Source organism: Ambystoma mexicanum, chromosome 4p (genome assembly GCF_040938575.1).
Source record: "Ambystoma mexicanum isolate Mex_15411 chromosome 4p, UKY_AmexF1_1, whole genome shotgun sequence".
NCBI lineage: Eukaryota > Metazoa > Chordata > Amphibia > Caudata > Ambystomatidae > Ambystoma > Ambystoma mexicanum.
The window spans coordinates 101967300-101990969 of NC_090927.1; the positions used below are offsets into that span (position 1 = coordinate 101967300).

The window sequence follows — 23670 nt, forward strand, 5'->3', positions numbered from 1 at the left end:
ACACCTGCAGACACATCTTGGAGCCGCCAATGTAGGAGCCGCCCTTTGCCTCGGGGGCTGCCGGGCAGAGGGCTGCCCTGGGGTGTCCTTGATATGGGTATGTGGACCAATCCGGATGCAGTGGGCAGGTTGGGAGGCGGGCAGAAGGGAAACCAGGAAGCGGGCGGCCCCAGGGAGACAAACCACGCGCCGAGTGCGCAATGGTGCTGTTAAGCGTCAAATATTTAATTTAAAATGTGCCTTTTTTGGAGGTGAGGGTCAGGAGACTCCTTACCTCGGTCAGGGGTACGCTGGAAATGGCGGGGAGCAGCTAGTGCTGAGCCTCGCTGCGGTCTCTGTTTTTCTTTTTTTTTTCTTTTTTCGGAAGGGCCAATCGGGACGTGGGAAGCGGGCAGAAGGGAAACCAGGAAGCGGGCGGCCCCAGGGAGACAAACCACACGCAATGGTGCTGTTAAGCACCATATATTTAATTTAAAATGTGCCTTTTTTGGAGGTGAGGGTCAGGAGACTCCTTACCTTGGTCAGGGGTCCGCTGGGAAATGGCCATTTTTGTACAAAGTACAGCGCTACATTGGCCCAAGGGCATCTTGGAGATGAGGTCTTAAAAGCTGTATTTCTGCCCCTAGATCTGGAAAAACTGACCCTATTCCCAGCTTCCTCGCTCGAATAAAATAACGTGAACCTGGAAAATCACTTACTCTCTCTAGCCCTTCGTTTCACTATCTATCAATATTGTAGTGCTTAGAAGCAGGCTGAACCCCAGTATGGTGGCAAATATTAAACTCTGGATAATTGACATGTTCCCTTTTGCTGTATCCACAGGTTCTGATTGCAGCTGGATTGGAGGAAGGGCGTGCCGCTGTTGAAGCCCAACCCACGAGGCGGTACTGAAGCGCTTACGTCCTCAGATGGCGGAGGCAAGCAGGGCACGAATGCCTCACCGGGTCCATTTTCCAGCCCTGAGAGTTCACCAGTGAAGAAGTGGAGGAGGTTTCACTACAGACAAAGTACCAGTTTTCTTCTCCCTCTTAATCCCCACCTTATACAAACATTCTCCTTAGTATGATGTCGCCCAATGCTGGCTGGTGCCCAAGGCGGTTGCCTAGGTTGCCTAATGTATTGGGCTGCCCCTAGGATGTTAAGAAGTTCATCAAAGCCTGGCTCGTTCCATCGCTCCCACCTGCCCAGCTGCCCTTTGGTCAGGCAGGATGAAGAGGCCAAAGCAGTCGCCTCAGCTGAACATTTTGGGCTTCTTTGGACGGAAGCCGAAGTCAAAGCGAGAGCCGGCTGCAGGGGAGGAGAGGACAGTGGCCAAGAGCCAGGACGAGATCCACCTGACTCTGACCCCCAGCGAGGGCCTGGCGCCTTCCTACCATGTGTTGCGATGCAACCTCCTGGCAGACCCTTTGGAGTGCCCGCTGTGCCTTCTGCCCCAGCCGCGGACTTCCTTCCCGCCGCTCTCCTCCTGCCCACACCTGAGCTGCCTGGACTGCCTGCAGCAGTACCTGCGGATTGAGATCACGGAGAGCCGGGTGGAGATCGCCTGCCCGCAGTGCCCTGAGGCGCTGCACCCTTGGGAGGTGCACCAACTGCTCGCGGATACAGCGCTGCTGGACCGCTACGAGGAGTACCTGCTGCGCCGTCTCCTGGCATCTGACCCCGACAGCCGGTGGTGCCCAGCCCCAGATTGCAGGTAAGAGCGATGCAGAGACTGATTACGCCGCAGCATCTGAAATGATCCTCTATAAATGCACCTTTTACAGTGTGGACTACTTCAAGGCCACATCATGTTCTAATTCATCAGATGAAGACATGCTAAAAAGTCTATCGCATGTTTAACATGCCTCTGTGACAGGTACCGACAGGGGTTTTTCTAGGTCTGGAGAAGATCCGGGCTACGCTAATGTTGGGACTGTCAGGATTTGGGGCTAGCATGCCTTTTGATTGTAGCCCCTGAGCTTCTATCTGGGGCTAAAACCAAAGGGCTATAGCCCCCCCTAGCAATGCCTCTGGGTACCGGTGGACTAAGATGAGAAACACCCCCAGGGTTTTATATGTCATTATGAGAAGTAATTTTAAGTCACCTTGCATTGTATTATTGTATATTGTATGTGTTTGATGATTCCTTTTTCCCAGATGGATTTGGTTGATGTTTTCAACGCAAAATGCATGGTATGGGCCGCTCCAAGTTGGAGAATTTGGTGTCATTTCCTTAAACAGTTAAAAAGTTTATGAAGTTGTTTTCGGCCTGCTCCAGCCCTTTTTCCCATAGAGAAAAAGGTGCTTGCATTGAACACTCATAGCGTGGGAACTTCTGGACGGATGTTTGCTTGAAGCAAGCGGTTCCCACGGTAATCCCACATGGAGTCAAAAAAGAGAGGGGCTCAACACGACGTTGGGGGAGGGAAAGAGGTGTGTTCACATTATGGTGCAGGTGGGGAGAGGGAAAGTGGACCACATGGGGAGTTTGGAGAGGGCTTGAGAGCTTGTTTTGAGGAAGATCATTTTCACTTTACCATGGAAATCCCACGGGAATTTAGCGCGAAATGCGCTCAGAAAAAATATGTGACAACCAGCAGGTGAAAGAGTATAATGGTTCCATGTCATTTCATCGACCGTAATTACTCGGTGGTAATTTACTACGAATAATTACCTAGGCATTTTACTTCGATTGTTTTAAAAAAAAAATTCTAGCGGACTTCCCACTTATACCCCACCCATTCCCCTTCATTACTACCCTCTCCAAAGCCCTCCGCACCCCTTTTTTCCCCTTAACCCTTAAATACCATTTTGTGAAGTCATTTCGAAGTAAGGACTTCGTAGTAATTGAGCACAAAGTAATTACTGTCGATGAATGAACGGGGTACCAGGATAATACGAGAGAGACGGGGAGGATTTGAATGGGGGGAGGGATTGATGATTTATAAAGGGGGGGGGGGGCGGCTGAACATGGCATAACCACGGTAATCGAAGGTGACGTTGAGGTGACCACGGTGTGTTTTCTCTGGAATCTTCTGGAATCTTCTGGGGTTAATGACCATGGAAATGAAAGCAGGGCCTATAAGAGGGGGGCGTGGGACACTGGCCATTGCCAAAGGCTTTGGCCCGTGGCCGATGGTCTTTAAGTTGTTTTGTTGCAATGTGGACAGGCGACTGGTGATTCGATTCATCGCAATAAAACCCAGGAAATTAAGCACTGGTGGGAAATGATGAGAATCTTAACTCGGAGTCCATTGCCCTCAGGCCCTCCATTGCTCGGCACATGAGCACATACATGAGACCACAGCAGGAACCAACAATGAGATACAGACATGACATCGTGAGCAACATCTACAGGGGAGGGGCTCAGAGTTAAGATCTCACCCGTTGAATTTCCTGGGTTTTGTTGCGATAAATCAGATCATCCTAACTCTGTCTTAACTAAAGTTTTTCAATGAGTATTTTTTGCGTAGAAAATGAGTTGAGTGAGGCAGAGGAGCACTTTCCTTCCCTGCTCATGTCACTGAACAGCTGGTGCACTGATCCTCTCCTCCACGTGCTTCCTTGGCTCCTCCAATCAGTCCAGGTGCAAGGTGGTGGATATCGCTGATTACAGCAAAGACTTCTGGGAGTGTAGCTTTTACAGGAAGCAGGGAACTAGCTCTCTGCATTGTTCTTAGTGATTGGACCACTGTGGTGGTGGGGGCGTGGGAATAGCCCACAGTGTGAAACTCCAAGGCCTGGCGCGTGTCACCCGGGTGCAGCCCCCTTTCCTGCCTGATGACTGGAAGAGCCATGAACACGTTTGGGGGAGATAATCACACTGACTGTTTGGGGGCAATGAGCAGGGAACCCGAGTGGGCCCCTCTCTTTTGTAGGCCCTTTTCATCTGGACCAATTTATCGTTTACTTTTTACAATGTTTACACATTTTTGGTTTTACTCTTCCCTTTTCTTTCAAATTTTGATATATTCTCCACTCACGCCACTGGGTGTAGTGTTGGCAAATGAGTTGGGGTTTCTTTGGAAGGACCCTCATTCATCTGGGGTGAAATGGATGGATGCCATCATTTAGGGGTAAGCCTGGACGCCTCCTGCTGGGTAATACCCCTTGAATCCTGAGACAGCTTCGTTGAGCACAGTAATGATTTGTTATTTATATAGCGCCTTAAGCCAAAGCGCTTCACAGAGAACATATTTACATACATTTACCATCCCAACCGAAGTTGATACTCATTTATCGACCTCAGAAGGGTGAAAGGCTGAGTTGGCCTTGCCGGGATTCGAACCTGCGACCTGCAGATCACACATAGATCGCATCAGCGAGCACTCAACCCGCTGAGCTATCTTGCCGGCGGAGAGGGGAGAGGGCTGCCCCAGTCCACTTTCTGGTGAACGTCAAGGTGCCACGCACAAAAAGAGAGGGACTCCTTTCTTACTATTAGTCAATAAATCCATATCTTGTGCACTTCTAATGCTGTAATCACAAGTCAAGCTGTTCTACGTTTGCTGTGATTTTGTTTCTGTACCTCGCGCTTCTTACCGTCGTTTCCTTCTGCGCCCTGATGCCTGTGGGCTCCGGCGCATTTTAAATGCAAATCAAATCAAGCGTACATACCCATACTGACACCAATCCACCCTGTTATTGGTACACACATGATAAGGATCCCATTGAAACATTTGCCAATGCTCGTGTCCCAAGCACAGGTGGGAAGATCCAGGCTAGACTGTGCCTCAGACAACTCGCAAGCTTCTAGAGGGGCACACTACTGCTGCCTGCCAATGGGGTACAGCCTACACAATTCAGGATAGGGTCCAGGTCTGTACACTCTAGGGCCATAGGGACCGAGGACATCTGAGTTTATATATTTATTTTATTTATAAAGCACTTTAGTCAAAGCGTAGGGGTATATTACGAGTGACAGCACTCACCACCTGTGGGGCTTTGTCCGAAAAGACCCGAAAAAGACTCAATGCACAATTAGTGTGCTTGAGCAAATCCCAAAAGACCAACCAAGGGGAGCAGTGGTTCCAGGAGTGTCCCCCGACCCCCTAGTTCGGTATTATGGGCTTCGGGGGTCGCAGGGGTATCTTCTGCATACGTTACATGTGTGGAGGGGGACAAAAAAACAAAAATAAACAAAAGACCGAGTTATAAAATGTGAACAAGTGGTGTTCATTCATGTGGCACTCGATTTGTTAACGTACATCCACCTCTGGGGTGAGGACTGCGTTCCAGAGTGAGAAAGTCAAGAAAGGTGACTACCAGCGATGGCTCATCGCCCCGGAAGCAAAGCAGGACCCAGGCAAAGTCACAACAGCACCTGCAGCTGGGGATCAAGAAGTGCCCTCGGGCAATCACTCCCCGAGGGCCCTTTTTGGACACTGGCCTGAGCGTGAAAGGTCAGGCTTCCCTCTCTACAGCGCCAAGATGCCTGCCGGTGAATGTTTTGCGCTTTATAATGCATACTTACCTACCTACCTATGGAAGCTGAAACTCTTCTCATCGTTTCCCTGACCTGCAACCCTACCGTTCATTGGCGCCTTGGTTGGCTTGAAGGTGTGAAAGAATGTAGGCTTTAATGACCAGTAGAAACCTTTGTTCACACATACACTGGATGTCTACTCACAGCGCCCCCTCTGCCCGGTCTCTGCTCTCGTCCCACTTACTGGTGTCCCTGCTACTCTCAACACTCTAATCGCTGCACTCCATACAGCGCTGCCTCGCACGTCTGGTTATCTTTCCGTAGAGTGCTATTTACCGTACGTGCCATGCACCACACCACACCACACTCAGTGGCGCATCAAAGGAAATCACCCCTAGCACACGCCTCCTTACATCAGGGGTGCTAATGGTGACACTGACTGGGACGATGGCATGACGTTGCTGGCAATGCAGCTGCCGCCCGAGGCTTCGCTCGGGGCCCATAACCAATGAAGTCGCCCATACCCCGACACAATATCCGAAGACGCGAATAATGGACACACCCCGCTAGGGAATGAGACCAGCAGATGCATTGCAAGTGGAACAAAGTTTATATAAGATAAGTTGTGCACGCAGAGAACTCTGCTGCCCGGAGAGCGCTCTGCCAAACATTACACGGGCCGCACATTATAAGAGAAAAACGTGTCACAAATGATGCCATACCATAGGTGCACAGCTCTGCAATACAATTAATGAGACACAATGATGCATTATACATCTATATGAGATGACCACGCTGTATTGGATGTTTCTTGGGTGTCGATCCCGCAGCACGTGAGTCAGCTGGGCGCTTCTCCGTGGGGTGAAGGCCATGGTTGTGGAACGCTACATTGCTAGCTCTCTACGCTACAATAACAGGATGTGAGGGCATGAGACAAATGGCGAGCATAAAACTTTGGCAGGAATGGGGGTGCTTTCAGGGTTCACTGACAAGTTACATATGCATTCTACCCTCGGCAGCCAGATCCCAATAAACCCAGTGCCCTAGACCCAGGCGCCTGTCTTGGGGGTTTTGATCTACCTGATGCCTCATGATACGAGTAGACATGTGTTATGTTTGGGGAGAATGTATTGGTGTTTGGGATTATGGCTATGGTGGGTGTCCTCAGTTGGTCACTGCAAGGGGTCAGGTGTGTATCTGGATCAACCAGCAGAGGGGCACGGACCTGGTGGACGGTGACTTGGCGGGATGGGGGTGGACGGGGCACAGGCAGCTTTGTGGAAATGGATGGGTTCTTAAGCTGGGGCCTGCTCTGGTCTCACACAGTGCAGTGAGCTCATCTTCCCATGGGCCATACTAACGGTTGCAACAATGAATGGCTGGACTTCTGTGAGAACAGGACTTGTGCGGAGCTGGCAGGAGGCGGGGTGGCCTGGGCTGTCTGTACGAGGCGCTGGGCAGGGAAGAGACAGATTTCTAGAGATCATTTTCAGGCCTAGTGAAAAGATGGCGTCTGGTGTGTCACACGATGGAGTCTCTGAGTTTCAATAAGGCTTGGTTAAGTGTTTTCCTTTTCTTAGTAATTAGAGGGTGATTAGTAGAGATTATGCGTAGGAGAGAGGCGGGACATCTCCCCCCCCTGGCATAAGCGAGATCTGTCCATGCGGGAATGGAGAGAGGGGCGGGAAAGACCACCTCTCTCCCATCACCAGGGTGGCCGACACTTATGGCAGCATTGACCAGTGGTCTGTCATTGAATTGTACCAGTTATTTACAAGTCAAGACATCAGACTCGGGACCTCATTACGAGTTTGGCAGTGCAGTGAAAAAGTGGCTGTAACAGAATTCGCCCCACCGTGACCATCCCGCCATACTACAAGTTTGGAGGGGATGTGGAGGTTAGACCCTCAGACGTTTCTCTACACATTACTTGGTCGATATGATCACCCGTGGCAAACGCACCAGATCCACAATGGTGTCATAATGACGCCACGAAAGGGCGTTAACAGCGCCAGGCTGCCACTCATAATCTGGAAGATTTATTGCGGCCACACATGGTGGTAACTGTATTTGAGTATGCCCTATGCCATGCTGACCGCAAGTGTGGTGGTAGAGGTGGCGCTTTAAGCACACACCCGCACACACAACAGGGAGCGATCGCAAGACTTTTGCACCCATGAACTATCTCCAGCCAGGGTGGCTGTGCTCCACATCAACTGGTCTTGGCCACGAATGTTTTTTGTTGTAAGAGGAATAAGAAAGCACTTTCTTCATTCATTGAACCCAATTCTTTATTTATTAATTTATATAAAGGAGGAACAATGCTCTTTTCATCACAAAAGAACATACAAAAGATAAAAAACAGATTTGACAGGAAGCAGTGAGAGTCTTACAACGGGGTGAGTTTGAGGGACATTCGGACCAGGTTGTGGAGGGGAGTAAATGGAACAGTCACCGGGGACAATACATAAGTGGACATACACAGATTAAAGACCACCAGCACAGGGTGGTTCGGCCAGCTGTGCTCGGGATGTGACCACGATGGGTGAAGTGCTAGAGTGGAAGCAGAGGAAGTGAGGGTTCGAGACAGGTTAGAGGCGAGGGGAAACTGTTAGCTAGCAGGCAGATGAGGGGTAAGTTAAGAGGGTAACTTGGTGGCGAGGATTAGAATTAGAAGAATTAATTCAACAAAGCCCAAAAGAAAGTCTATCTGCGTCTTTACGAGTTTGCCGTTAGCCGCTCGTAGTACCGGCGGCTTACCGGGAAACTCAGCTCACCGTTTCCACCAGCCAATATCCCGGTGGACTCCATGGGATGGGACCCACTGAATTCTCTGCTGGTAGGGGCCTGAACTACCGGTAGGTCAGGGCAGCCAGTAGTACACTGCCCCTATCGGCAGACTCAGACTTTGCAGGACTGGAAAAGGTGCCGGGACACGTTGTTACTGGCACATTATTTACGGACCGGCTTACTCGTAATGACCGCGTATGACTACGATGGGCTCAATTTGAAAGGGAAGAGGAGTCTCTGTACAGGATTATAGCGCTTTGAGGAAGGTCCACCTGGGAGGCATTTTTCCATTGTAGTTTAATACATTTGCTAGAAGTGGTTAAACAGGGGCCATAGTAGAATATACTACATCAGTCCTCTGGAAAGTGCTTTAGAAAAATGCCATTAGTTGCAGTTAGAAAGTGCTGAGCTGTTGGTCCTTGTTCCACTTTCGGGCACTGCGGTTGGTAGTCTAACAGTCTGGCGTCCTGCTCGCTGGCTCTAGATCCCCCCACCCCCTATGCTGCACTGGGAGAGTTGTCTTTCATAAATATTCGATTTGCTACTGCCTTTGCAAAATATGGAAATGTTCCTGCTTCCCTGTTTCATTGCTTATGCATTTTACTCCCCAGCACGTGGGGCGGGGCTTGTTGATCATTTGAATAAGGGAATCCCATCAGGTGTTCATGACCTTGACATGTCTTTTCATCAGTGGCCTGTCTGCGTTCTTTCCTCGTAGATCACTTCAAGCCACAGTAACATACCCAAACATATATGAAAATTAGTAAGAGAATTAGTACAGAGGAAACGTAGGTTGCACGGGGATCTCCCCTATTTAAAGCAAGCATTGGCTAGGGAGGCCAATAGTTTGGGCTTTTATGTAGGCTTGGGAAAGGCACTTGCCAGGCACTGCAGTAGTGGTACCTACTGGCCATTGATGGTAGCAGCTGTAAAGTGGTGCATTTACCCTGGGCTTCTAATAGCAGTGCCTGTCAAATGCCTTATAGTTATACACAAGCAAACACTGTTGGCTTTGCCAATGCTTGTTTTTAAACAGGGCTTCAGTAAAGGACACAGTGTGCTGATAGATCGAGTGGCTGAAGGCAGATGTGGTTGAGGCATTTTTATTACAACAGTGGCAGGTTTACAGCTCCAATTAATTCATTAACTCAGAGGTCTGCTTTGAAAAAACACTGGCAGGCACTTCGAGTGCCAACTTTGACGGTAAGGCTTGATTAAAGTGAGCTGAAATTGTTCCCATGAGGAGGTGTTTTTTGGGCAGGGAAGGGCAGGAACTGTGTGGGAATGGCCATAGGGATTAGCATTGTACTGGGCAGTCAATGGGTGGGCAAAACACCAAACAACACCTTCAAGCTTTGTGTCCCTCCTCATATGCCATTTCTCCCTCTCTGTTATCCAATAGTTTAAGCTTACAGGTGGCACAAGCACCACCTAATAGCCCAAACAAAAAAAAAACAAGACCCTTCTCTTCAAGGAGCACCTACTTCTCATTGAGTGGCTACTGGTGACATTTTTAATTGGAGGGGCGTAAATATTTCCCACGAATATGCGAAAGCGACCGAGCGTAGCGCAGGGTCCCATATCAACCTAGGGGAGTTCATGGTGGTTCTTCCCTCGACCAAATTAATAACATGATAAAATGGCGCATTTTTACAGCACATTTTTCTGTAAAAAATTGAATAAAAAAGAAGCACAGTTTGCAATCAGTTTTGTGAGCATCACATGGAAAAATGCAATAAATGAGAGTAAGCAAAAGTGCACAAATATATTTTGCAACCATTTTTCATGATGCCGTTCTCAACCATATATGTCCATGCTGGCTGCATCAATCTATGCAAGTCCATGCTGGCTGCATCAATCTATGCAAGTCCATGCTGGCTGCATCAATCTATGCAAGTCCATGCTGGCTGCATCAATCTATGCAAGTCCATGCTGGCTGTATCAATCTATGCAAGTCCATGCTGGCTGCATCAAACTATGTCAGCAATCCTTTATCAGAGCATGCTCATATATTTTGTGCACGTAATGATACTATCCTCATAACAACGTACTCCTGTTGGCTTTGCCAGTACACATGTTGTGCTGCAGTAAAGGACCATGTGCAGACTGGCTGCAGTAGTAGGCCAGTCAAGCCGTATAATAACAATTATGTTTGCTTTTGTCTTGATTCCCAGTGTAAAATGAAATGTCACAGTAAGAATACATTGCCAGATTGATGTCATCATTGTATGACAGTTTGGCCACATAATAACACTTTTCATGTTTGCTTTACTCTTGATGCCCATTAAAAATTACCATGCTGCAGTACGAAAATAGATGATGACTGGCCCCACCAACGTGCGCAAGTCTTGCTCCATAATAACACTTATCATGCTTGCTTTACCTTTGATTCCCAATACAAAATACCATGATACACTACGACTTTATGGGTAGACTGACTGCATCAAAGTAGTCCAGTCTTGCCCACCAATAACACTTATGTTTGCTTTACCTCTAATTCCCAGGACAGAATGCCATGCCACACTAAGAATATATGGGCAGACTGGGGGTGTCGGGTAGGGGTATGCAGGGTGGGGGAGGTGGGTATGTGATCTATTTGATCACTGCACCGCACCGTAATTGGCGTCGACATTTACGTTGGTGCACTTATGGGCGGCGCAGTGATCACATAGATTCCATACATGCTATGTTGTAAGGTCTGCTCTCCCCCTGAAACCTTTGCCCTCATTACGCGTCCGTCAGAAACCGTGCCGGAAAAACCAGCAGGTAGCCGCTGGACCCGTAATGATTTACCAGAGCGACTTGCTGGAATAACTGGGGCATTACAGCCCCAGCAGTCCGGTAAGTCAGGCACCGGGAAAATGTTGATCCCCATTCCCGTGGAGTCCTATGCGGTAACGGTGCCGATGCTTCCGTGAAAGTCTGCTGGCAGGTGCCGTTCCGCGCACCAGGGTCAGACCTGGCGGGCGAAGCGGCAGCGGCCAGAACACTTGTAGTTTGCCGGTCCACTCCGGTAAGCTTACCGGCACCGTTGTTTCCGGACCGGCAAACTTGTAATGAGGGTCATTGCTGCCCCGAGCTGTGTTTGCACTCAAGGAAATCCCAGCGCAACCCCTTTTTACTCTTTTTACTCTAATTGTGCCCGCATTCTGACAAACCTGATTGGACAGGATCAGGATGCATCGCCGAGGTGCCCCGGATTGCAATGACAAAGCTGCAGGTAACATCCTGGTGTGTCCAGGCTCCTGCACTGCAGCTGCTCCTGCCGCAGGAAACAGACCTCTTGTTTGTAACTGACACCCGGGTCTCTGCTCAGCATTCATTCCCATCGCAAGACCTGCTGCCGCAGCACAGCTGCATTAGAATCTCAGCTGAGTCACTGTGCAGGGAGGAGAGGTCGGAATCACTTACAGGGAGAGGGAGGGCTTCAGGGTCACCTCGTGCCACCACTTCTGAATAACGCACAAGCATTTTTATCTGTAGCTAAATGATCAAAAATTCTGCTTCGCTGCGGCCTGCGGGCCACTATGACACCCTTCTCAAGACACCATTACAGTGGATAGTCATTCCTTTATTTCTGCGGGTCACTTACATTTGACGTGGAAACCTGAACATCTGAGTAGACATTGTAGGCCCACCCTTGCAATGGAAAAAACGAAACTACAAGTTCCATCATGCAATTGGAAAGCAGAAAGCAGGCCTGGCTCGAGGTGTCACGCATGGAATTGGGAAACTTGACAAGGAGGGTCAGGAACCGGTGGCTAAATCGTTATTGTCATAGTTCTTCTGTTGTGTCTTTCTGGCCCCACATCCATGTGCGCGCTCTCGCCAGTATGTGGAGTTGATGTGCCATTCTATGACTTTACATTTGCATGTTGATGGGCTCTGGAGATCATAGATGCTCACCCACAGTGGCAAGTGCTGCCTGGAGGAGGCGGATGGAGGGTTCCCCAGTGCCCCTCCAGGGACCCAATGCCATCTTGTGACATCAAGCCAGGTGGTGTGATGGACACCCCCAACCTTGTAGCTCAGATGTCAGAAGGACTAAGCCCCATAACCCTGTACTTCCTTTACATACTGCTAGAGCAGGACCCTCTTTAGCACCCACCACCTTTCGTACATAAACACTGGTGATCTGCATATCTACCAACCTCGCGCCCGCTGGCACACCACCACTTTCACTCTACCATCTATATAATGCTACGGTCCCACATGTGCACTCACCACCCAACTATTGCGTTCGGTGACCCTCAGAGTCTTGTTGGATATGTAGGCCGGCTACTATATCCCTGATGTTGCACGTTGGAGCAAAGATGCGAGCTGGGTGCTATATCCCTGAGGCTGTATGTTGGACAAAAGATGCAAGCTGGGTGCTATATCCCTGAAGCTGTATGTTGGAGCAAATACGCGAGCTGGATGCTGTATCCCTGAGGCTGCACGTTGGAGCAAAGACGCGAGCTGGATGCTGTATCCCTGAGGATGTATGTTGGACGAAAGATGCAAGCTGGATGCTGTATCCCTGAGGCTGTATGTTGAAGCAAAGACGCGAGCTGGATGCTGTATCCCTGAGGCTGCACGTTGGAGCAAAGACGCGAGCTGGATGCTGTATCCCTGAGGATGTATGTTGGACGAAAGATGCAAGCTGGATGCTGTATCCCTGAGGCTGTATGTTGAAGCAAAGACGCAAGCTGGATGCTGTATCCCTGAGGCTGTATGTTGGAGCAAAGACGCAAGCTGGATGCTGTATCCCTGAGGATGTATGTTGGACGAAAGATGCAAGCTGGATGCTGTATCCCTGAGGCTGCACGTTGGAGCAAAGACGCAAGCTGGATGCTGTATCCCTGAGGATGTATGTTGGACGAAAGATGCAAGCTGGATGCTGCATCCCTGAGGCTGTATGTTGGAGCAAAGACGCAAGCTGGATGCTGTATCCCTGAGGATGTATGTTGGACGAAAGATGCAAGCTGGATGCTGCATCCCTGAGGCTGTATGTTGGAGCAAAGACGCAAGCTGGATGCTGTATCCCTGAGGCTGCACGTTGGAGCAAAGACGCGAGCTGGATGCTGTATCCCTGAGGCTGCACGTTGTAGCAAAGACGCGAGCTGGGTGCTATATCCCTGAGACTGTTACTAGTTGGGCGCTTGAGACACATTGAGTGATCCCATCCTGACATGTTGGTGTATCATTTTTCTTTCGCTATAGGGGCTCTCCCCTAAACCTTATAAGCATTACCGTCCTCTGCCCTGTTGCCTATTATATATATGGTGGAAGCATACTACGCTTCCGTCGTGTTTTGTTGTTCTCATTGCCAGAAAGTGAATTAAAGGATGTGCCGATCCTCTCTTTAACCAGTCCCCAGTTCTTCGGTCCGACCTCAAACCATCATATTCAACCAACAGGTCATGTTCTTTCGGTGTGTTACCCTCCAAGAGAAATGAGCAGCATTGACTCATAAATTAGACCTCGACATGTCTCCATAACAAATATCTACCACAATAGCGTCAATATGGACTTCCTATCTGGATACCTTAGAAACAGCCAATCCCACCTTCAAGCACGCGCCCCTGAGCCTAAAAGTTAACATAGACAATTACTATCAGTCCCAGTAGAGGTGGTATTTGCTTTTTCACGTGTTCTTAACCAATTTGCGCTTGCGATCTGTAGGCCAATCCCCCTGAAGGCCTACTTCCAGGAGGCCCCATGCTAAAGGCTGCCTCCTGTATGTTAGCCTTTAGGAACAACAGCCTGAATGGCAGCGGGACGGGTGCGTGGCATGCGCAGCGTAGCACAGCAGGTAAGTGTGATGGGGTGAGTGTGGGGGAGGTGTGGGCCGCACAGGGGCTGGAGGTATGGGTTGTGGGGACGCCCCAACAGGGACTTGGTTAGGGGCATTTATAAAAAAAGCCATCTCCGCGGAATGCAGTCTTTTGGTGTGAAATCCACAAGGTCAGACATTTCTAACATAGAACCCCAATTTGTGATTTATACGGTCAATATTGACGGTGCTGAGACTTGCATTGGAGATATTTTTGTGGTCTCAATGTTGGCCTAGAATCTGAATGAGCATAGACCTCTTGTGCCTGGTGGAAATGGCACCCGGAAACAAACTCTGTGCGCTTTCATCCATGGGTGCCATTTTGGATCAGGTTCCCCGAGTAGAGTGCGATACACGGGTGTTCCTAGGTCTGGAAAAGATCCGGGGCTACGCTAATGTCAAATCTGATCTGTGTATCGTCCAGCTCCATGTAGGGAGCCGCATGCATGTTGGCATGGATCCCTAAGGGGTCTGCCCAGCCTCTAGCATGTGAAAAGGGCTGGCAGAGTCTGTAGGATACCGTGGTAACGATGCACGCCAGAATTTTACATGGCAGCTCCCAGGGGTTGTTTCTAGGTCTGGAAAAGATCCGGGGCTACGCTAATGTCAGGACTGTCGGGACTCGGGGCTCGCTAGCCTTCTGGTTGTAGCCCCTGAGCTTCTATCCGGGGCTACCCCAGACCCCCCCAGCGACGTCTCTGGCAGCTCCTGTTAATGACCGCCGTTGGGTGCACATACATGTACGGCGGTGCTCCAAGACGGTTATCCGCAAGGGCAGAGGTTTGCACAGAAACCTGTGCGAGCATTCACTCAACGCAGCAAATGTCCACAATCCAGCTGAGAGCTCCCTGGACACAGAGGGGGATGTGCTCTTGGTCCCCAGCACTGGTCCTCCCACCCGCATGAAAATAGGTCCCTTTCCACCTTGTTATTCCCCCCTCCTAAGCGTCTATACTTCTTCAATGAAAATGTGACCAGAGCTATTTGTAACATTCATACTCTACTCAATACAACTAGAGCAGGGCTAGAGTAGAGTAGAGTAGAGTAGAGTAGAGTAGAGTAGAGTAGAGTAGAGTAGAGTAGAGTAGAGTAGAGTAGAGTGCTAGAAATACAGTATTGTTAAAATACCACATTGATTTATAGACCATTGAAAAACAATAATGGAACTCTATATCTGAGATGGCAGTAGGGGAAGTTACTACAATCTGGCTGAGTATTATTTATTTGTTTATTATTATTTGTTGTAGATATAAACTTTTCACATACAAATTATAAAATAACAGAAATGACAATATTGTCAATACACATGAATGAGTTTTATTAACACTAGTACTAGTCGGAATCGTGGTGCTAGAGGTAGCGCCAATAGTAGTGTTAGTAGCAGCAGTGTCCTGCTAGGGCTAAGAAGTGGTTTCCTTAGAAATAGCACAATGAACAAACAGATCTTAAAATAAATTTGAAAAAAGCCGGCTCATAGGCAGATTCGAACATTGAATATCTCCTCAGGACTGGGGCTTCAAATAGACAATTCTCAGCACCTATAACAGAGGGTCACCAGGGGGCACCATGTTGGCCGTAAAAACCACAAAGCTGTGCCCACTGGAGGGAGGTCGGGGGGGGGGGTCAGGTGCCATAAGGGCACTTCACTCGTGGTGAGATATAACTGTGCTCTGGCTCTGTATATTCTGTTCACCCCTCCAGAAAAATACCTTGCCCATAGGGGACAAACAGGGTTGGAAAAGGCTATACAATTGTCTCGGGCACCTATGAAAAATTATCCCACAGTTGCAAATGGCAATTCATTCCTTTTGTGATAGATTGTGATTTCATTCAGCAACAATGGTCAAAACTACTATCAGCAAACTAGCCCACATTGGCCAAAAAAAGTGTCCCACTTTGACAAAAAAACGGGCCCACACTAGCATTTTGCGTTTTTGGCTCGGGCATCGGGGGATTGCCCAATAGGCCAGTCCGAGCATGGGGACAAAGGTTCTGACTGCATGGAAAGGAAGCAAAACTATGGCTGAAAAGTGGAAACGTGTTGACTCCCTGCTGAACAAGCCTCAGTAAAGGGTGAAGGATGGAGACTAGATCAAATGTGGGAGGGATGCAAGGCGGAGGAGGGCCACTCCCAAAGTTAGGCCCACCAGATCGCTTGGTAGAGGCTGCGAAGGAACCTCGCCGACGGGCAAATCGGGGTGCCCACCAAGTGAGAGCAAAACTCTCTCAATGGGTAATGTAGAGGAGCAGTGGGGCGTCACTGTTAGGAGGGGGTGGGCTGGCAGCTAGGTCCAATAGATTGCACAAAAGAAGACACTAAATAAACATACTGAAAAATATGTATACTCTTTATTATAGTATTAGATACAAGCAATCTGACATTCAAATAAGTACTCAGTAAGATACAAGAGCTAAGCCGTATATTACAAAAACACTTAGTAAAGGCTCTGCCCACTCCTAAAACCAGTGTAAGGGATAATACCTAGTGGCAAACACCACACCTTGGATTGCCAGAGGAAGGGGGAGAAAAAGGCATTCCTAGGCACAAGAAAGATATTATATACAATCAAAGAATCACAGGTTGGGCACATGAGATAAACAGCTTTCCCCGCCCATCTCCGTATCTTACATTGTAGCTCAGAGAAACTCGACATAGAAGTACTAACTGCTCAGTAGTAAAAAGACTGAGGAACAAACATGGTTTATGCGTGGCAGTTTGCAGCGCGTGCTCAGCGGTATACTGTGGTAAGATGCTAGGGGAGCACATAACATTTTCAGTCCCCAGAGCTTTCCTCCACAGTTCCACCCTATGAGCCTCCAGGCTCATTAGACACATCTGTAAGGGAACATCCTGTCATGTCATAGCACATCGTGTCTTCAGTAACATGACAGTAAAGCACTTGGGCAGTTTGGGACGCTTCATAACAGGTATTGCAAACTCGATAACAGAGGCATTTACAAACCATGCCAGACAGGACAGACTTGAAAGTGTAACCAATGCTATACGCAAGATCTGACCAATACACGCACCTAGGGGTCCCCACAGACCTACAATCCCAGAGGCAAAGGACCAGGATGTCACTCTACTAGTATGCATGAGGCTTACAGTGTGACAAGTGTGGGTAATGATGTCAGTGATGTTACTTGCGTAATCCGGTATAAAAGTGGAGCACTCACTTTTTACGACTGCCCAGATGCCTCCTTGCGAGGCTAGGACCGTATCTAGAGCCATACGGTTCTGGAGCTCTATAGTCCCGATAGCTACTTGTTCACGGGACAACAAGGACAAGCAGGGGTGGACTGGGAACTAAAAGAGGCCCTGGAAATAATTACTGGGGACCAAGAGAGGCCCTGGAAATAATGTTCAAGAGGCCCCAAATGGCACATTTTCAGCAAGCCCAATGCTTTTCCTATGAGAACATTTGGAAATACCATACAAAAGAGGCCCAGGGTGCAGAGGCCCACCGGAAATCTCCAGAGTTCCCTATAGGCCAGTCCACCCATGAGGACAAGGAGACAGCAGTATCATTTTTGATGTCCTCCACTAATCGCCACAGCCGAGTCAACCTTTCTCGATTTATTTTAACCCCAAGGGCAGGTATCAAATATCACAGTTCCACAACAAAGGTTTTGTTGTACATGAACAAAAGGGACACAGCCCCTTTAAGAAGAGCAACAGGGAAAGAGCGGGAGGAAAGCGGAAAGGGAGGGGGTTGGAGGAGGAGAGGGCAGAAAGTGTAAGGGAGTGAATAAAAGAAGTTCACAGCAGGGCTGGTTCCGTCTCGTTCTTGCATGTCCAGGCGTGATTGAATAGAGCCCAACACTGGCGACGAAGCCGATGCGATTCCTCGCGTGCCGGCAGCAGTGGGAGGAGGGCGGTAAGCCCAGCAGTCGGAAAGGGCCCGTGTGCCCTGTTGGAGGGCCCGTGCGCCCAGCAGAGATCGAGAGGGCCTGTGCACCCGTAAGAGTGCAGCGGCCCGTCGGCCCTGCAGGAGGGCCCGTGTGCCCAGCACCTAAAAGGGCTTGTGTGCCCTGCGACAGCAGCGGCCTGCGTGCCCTGCGACAGCAGCGGCCCGTGCGCCCTGCTGGAGGGCCTGTGTGCCCAGAGGAGATCGGGAGGGCCTGTGTGCCCCGCAAGTGCAGCGGCCTGTCAACCCTGCAGGAGAGCTTGTGTGCCCAGCAGCAATCAGGAGGGCCCGTGGACCCATCGGCAACTTCGGAAGGCTGGCGCACCCATCATCGAGCTGCGGCCCATGTGCCCACCGGAGTTGAAGCGCCAGCTACACGGAAGCCTGGAGAGCGGGAAGAGGCCCGTACGTCGTCGCGAGAGTGAGGCCCGTAGGCCCGAAGAACAGAGAGTGTCAGCCGCGAGGAGACCCGCAGGCCCGCAGTGCCAACAAGTAAGGTGCCGGGAAGGGATAACTGTAAAGAGGGGAACCCCATGTCTCCCGCACGTGACATTTCACAAAAACACACTTAAGGGTGAACCAAGTTACGGCAAAAAGGAAACCCCATGTCTCCCCACGTGACATTTATCATACGCCAGGAATGCCACGTTAAAGAGGGAAACCCCGCGTCTCCCACAAGTGACACTCAAAATATTAAGGAGCGCACGCCACGGCACAAGGGAATCCCTGTGTCTCCCCACGTGACATTAACGAAATCATACGCCAGGAATGCCACGTCAAACAGGGAAACCCCGTGTCTCCCACAAGTGACACCCAAAATACTAAGGAGCGCACACCACAGCACAAGGGAATCCCTGTGTCTCCCCACGTGACATTAACGAAATTATACGCCAGGAAGGCCACGTTAAGGCGAGAAACCCCATGTCTCCCACAAGTGACACCCAAAAATACTAAGGAGCGAGCAACATTGAGAGAGGGGGAAGGGAACCCTGTACCAGGCAAAACTCCACCGCAGAGCCTTGCACCGCACCCGGACAGCAAGACCAACCTGGGCACACGTGCACTGGAAGACACAGCGCCAAGAGACAATTGTGATCAACGCCCACGCGCCACCTGACCAACTAGAGCATATCAAGCAGCAACATCATGTCGGCCCAGGATACAGCAGATCCCAATGCCCAGCCACCACCACCAGGGGCACCCTCCTCTTATGCAAGCCTAATGAGGAGACCCGCCCCATTCGCATTAAACCCACACCACGACCAGGGCCAATGATGGGAAGAGTGGATAGAGGAATTCGAGGACTTTGTGGGTGCCATCGGCACACAAGAACCTCCCAACATACTAAGCATCTTTGCAAATGTCGCAGGGAGAGAAATTAAAAACATCATCTGTACGATTCCCCTACAGGACCGCACCACATATGCGAAACTCCGGCAAGCCATAAATGAAAAGATTGTCATCTCACCCAACCGTGACTATGAGAGATACACCTTCAACCAATGTGGTCAATTACCTCACGAATCAATAGGAGAATTTGTCATTCGCCTTCAAAGGAAAATATCGAAGTGCGATTTCGCCAACTTTAATGACGAAGAGGCCATCAGGCTACGCATCATAGAAGGTTGTGTATCCTCGATGTTCCGGAAACACCTCCTAAAGAAACCCCTATCCCTAAAAGAAGTATTGGACCTAGCCAGAGTTTATGAGAGAGTGGACATCCAGGCAGCAGCCATTGAGAACCCCAAGAAAGGAGAAGTTATAGCAGCAATGCTCCCCTACACCTGACACCCAGCTCCACAGACAAGGATAAACCCGAGGTACCCGACACAACGAACACAAAGCGACCGCCAATGCTATCGCTGTGGCTTCGAGTATCCGCACAGAGGTCCGTGCCCTGCCATCGGCCAACGCTGCATGAGATGCGGTATGGAAAACCATTTCCAAGTGATGTGCAAGGAACTACTACCGGAAGGGAGCTCGACACGCCCGCGACCTGCCACTAGCATGTCGGAGACACACACGGAACATCATCGCCAGGCAGACAGAAATGCGCCATTCCCCACGAATACTTATCAACGCCCAAACACCGTAAGAGCCCTTGAGGGGCTTCAGATTGAACCAGATAGAAAAGATCATGAACTATATGACATCCACCAGAGTGACTTCATGCAAAGCCTGGAACACGAGACGACCTACAAGGCAGAAACCCCAAGCCCCTTTGAGCAAGGCAGAGACCCATATCTCGACTCCCCACCACAATATCAGCCGGGAGGGAATGAACAGGCCCGATACCTACAAGATGGCTACGACAGAGAGTACCTATGCCTTCTCAGTGCTGAAACTGAAGACACCTCAGCTCCCAGAGTAACAATACAGATGGGAAGTACCAGAAACAGATTTATCGTCGACACGGGAGCGACGGTAAACGTCATGAATGAAGACATCTACGGAGAAATAGCCTCCTCGTACCCATTACAAGAATCCAAGACACACATCTTTCAATGGGGAGCAGCACAGCCGATGACTTCCAAAGGAAAATTTCAATGTGACCTGCGGCACAGGGACATCACAGTAACTGCCACGATACATGTCATAAAGAGTCCATCCGTCGGCCGCTGCCTCCTCAGCTACCGCACGGCCAACGCTCTCGCCTTGATTGACCTACACTACGACCAGTCAGAAGTAATAGAGGGACTACCAGTGCCACACGAATCCGTCCGAGCAATGATCGACAGACCCATGGCGAAGGGAGACCTCAAGAGCCAATTCCCCAGGTTATTCGAAGGAATTGGAATGCTAAAAGGATCACGCATCAAACTACACTTCGACAATACCATCAGGCCAGTACCACAACACCCGCGCAAAGTGGGCTTCCACCTTCAGGAACAGGTATCAAAAGAAATCCAACTTCTCCTTCTCAACGACATCATAGAGAAAGCAGAAGGGCCAACACCATGGGTATCGCCAATAGTAATAGTTCCCAAGGACAATGGTCGTCTCCGCATATGTGTTGACATGCGCATCCCGAACACGGCCATCCAGAGGGAAAGGCACCCAGGCCCGAGCCTGGAGGACATGTTGATCAGGTTAAACCAAGCGAGGTTCTTCTCAAAGCTTGACCTCAACCAGGGCTACCACCAGCTCGTCCTGGACCCAGAATCACGACCCATCACCACATTTGCAACGCACGACGGCCTATTTCGATACAGAAGGCTAAACCTCTTCAGCATATCATCTGCCGCAGAGATCTTCCAAGAGACCATCAGACGCCTCATAGCATCGGAGATGAACGCACTAAACTATAGTGACGACATCTTAATATTTGGAAGAGATCAGGAGCAACATGACAGAGCCCTAAGAACCATCTGCTCCATCCTACAAGACGCGGGACTGACTCTCAACGAATCCAAGTGTGACATCAGCAAGACAAGCCTTAAATTCTTCAGCCACATATTCTCGAACAAAGGGATAACAGCCGACCCGGACAAGATTAAGGCCATTACTGATCTCCAGGCACCTACGACCACGGCAGAACTGCGCTCCCTGCTGGGCATGGCGGGATACTGTGCGCGTTACCTCCCGAACTACGCCACAACAACTGACCCGCTCCGCAACCTCCTAAAGAAGAATACACCATTCATATGGGATGCACCCTGTCAGGAAGCGTTCATAACGATAAAAGAAGGGTCTCACCAACAACCGGCAACTGGCGTACTTTCGTCCGGACTGGCACACCATCATTACGGTCGATGCAAGTCCAGTAGGACTAGGAGCCATCCTTGCCCAGACCGACCCCGCAGACAACGCTCATCACGCAATAGTTGCATACGCCAGCCGAGCCCTGTCACACACGGAAAAGGCGTACTCCCAGGCAGAAAGGGAAAGCCTAGCTGCAGTATGGGCATGCGAAAAATACCACCACTTTATCATTGGCCGGAGGTTCACTCTAGTAACAGACCACCAAGCCCTAATATCAATCTTCGGGAGCCCCAAAACGAAAATGCTGCCTCGCATAGAGCGGTGGGGGATAAGACTGCAAGAGTACGATTATGCCATTGTCCACAAACCAGGAGGAGACGCCAACCCAGCAGACTATCTATCCAGACACCCCCTACTGGACAAAGACGGCACACTAGCCCAGGAAGCCACAGAATACATCTCGTACCTGTCATCAAATGCCATGCCACCGACCATCTCGACCGCAACGTTCGAAGGAAGGAGCAAAGCCGACCCAACACTCAGAGCTGCTGTCACTCTCACCCGTTCCAACAAATGGAGGGAACGCCACACAAAAGGAACCGAAGGGGAGGATGTAGATCAGAAGGAACTTGACCGGCTGGCCAAGATACACAACGAACTCGTAGCCACCGACCAAGGACTCTTGCTACGTCGGAGAAGGCTAGTAGCACCAAGGGACCTAAGGAAGACCCTAGCAACGCTGGCACATGAGGGCCACAGGGGAATCGACAACACATAACGATTTCTCAGGAACCATGTCTGGTTCCCCTACATGGACGTGATAGTGGAGGACATGCTCAGACACTGCAGGCCCTGCCAACTGGCAGCGAAAGGACCGAACCCAAACCCTCTGCAACTAACCACACTCCCGACAAGACCCTGGCAAAAGGTTGCAATGGACTTCTATGGACCTCTAGAAGAAGGGGGTTATCAATTAGTAGTAATAGATGAATATTCGAGATTCCCCTTTGTTAAGCAAACGCCTTCAACGTCCTTTGTGGAAACCGCACCCATAGTGGATGAACTATTCAGCGAGTGGGGCATCCCCAATGTCGTCAAGACCGACAACGGTTCTCCATTTCAAGGACGAGAATTCGCAAACATCGCAAGCCACCTATGATTCCACCACCAAAAGATTACACCTCTCTGGCCCCAAGCCAACGGGATGGTGGAAAGGTTTATGGCCACCATCAAGCTAACCAGACAAAAAGCAGTAGCGGAACAGACGCCTCACCCGAAGGCCATCTGCAGCATGCTTCGGAGCTACCGAAATACCCAACACGACGCAACGGGAAAGCCACCAGCTGAGCTCATGGTGAGGTACCAACCCAGGACACGCATTCCCCGATGAGAGGACTACACCCCTGAAGAAGACCTAGCCATCAGAGAACGAGATGCCGAAAAGAAGAGAAAGGCCAAGCAATGGGCCGACACCAAAAAGAGAGCGAAAAAACAACAACTAGAGATGGGGCAAATGGTCCTGGTGCAACAAACACAACGCAAGAAAATGGACACCCGATACAGCCACGAGCCGCGAATCATCACAGCCATCAAGGGACCCATGATCACAGCGACTGGAGAACTGGGAGACGTCACTCGCAACTCCTCCTTCTTCAAGAAGCTATATCTGGAGGAGCCCGAAACACAAGAGACACCCGACGAGAACTTCAGTGAAGAAGAAGAAGCAGAACCCCCAGTGGAGTCAACCGGCGAAAGTCGAGATCCCCAGGGAGACCCCCTGGAACAGTAAAGAAACCAGTGAGGCTCATCAAACAGATGTAACTGGGCTCTCATGTCAAGTACGGGGGAGGTGTTGTACATGAACAAAAGGGACACAGCCCCTTTAAGAAGAGCAACAGGGAAAGAGCGGGAGGAAAGCGGAAAGGGAGGGGGTTGGAGGAGGAGAGGGCAGAAAATGTAAGCGAGTGAATAAAAGAAGTTCACAGCAGCGCTGGCTCCGTCTCGTTCTTGCATGTCCAGGCGTGATTGAATAGAGCCCAACAGGTTTCCTA

General features: G+C 50.0%; 1 protein-coding gene across 5 annotated transcripts in view; it reads left to right on the forward strand.

Annotated features, from left to right (window-relative positions):
* The window catches only part of LOC138453032 (E3 ubiquitin-protein ligase RNF19A-like), a 342960-nt gene that overhangs the window by 94308 nt on the left and 224982 nt on the right, over window positions 1-23670 (forward strand). For all 5 annotated transcript variants that reach the window (XM_069605457.1, XM_069605456.1, XM_069605455.1 and 2 more), the window contains one exon: window positions 823-1693. In XM_069605457.1, coding sequence (XP_069461558.1) covers window positions 1209-1693 — 485 coding nt within the window. In that variant the 5' untranslated portion in view covers window positions 823-1208. The remainder of the gene's footprint in view (window positions 1-822; window positions 1694-23670) is intronic.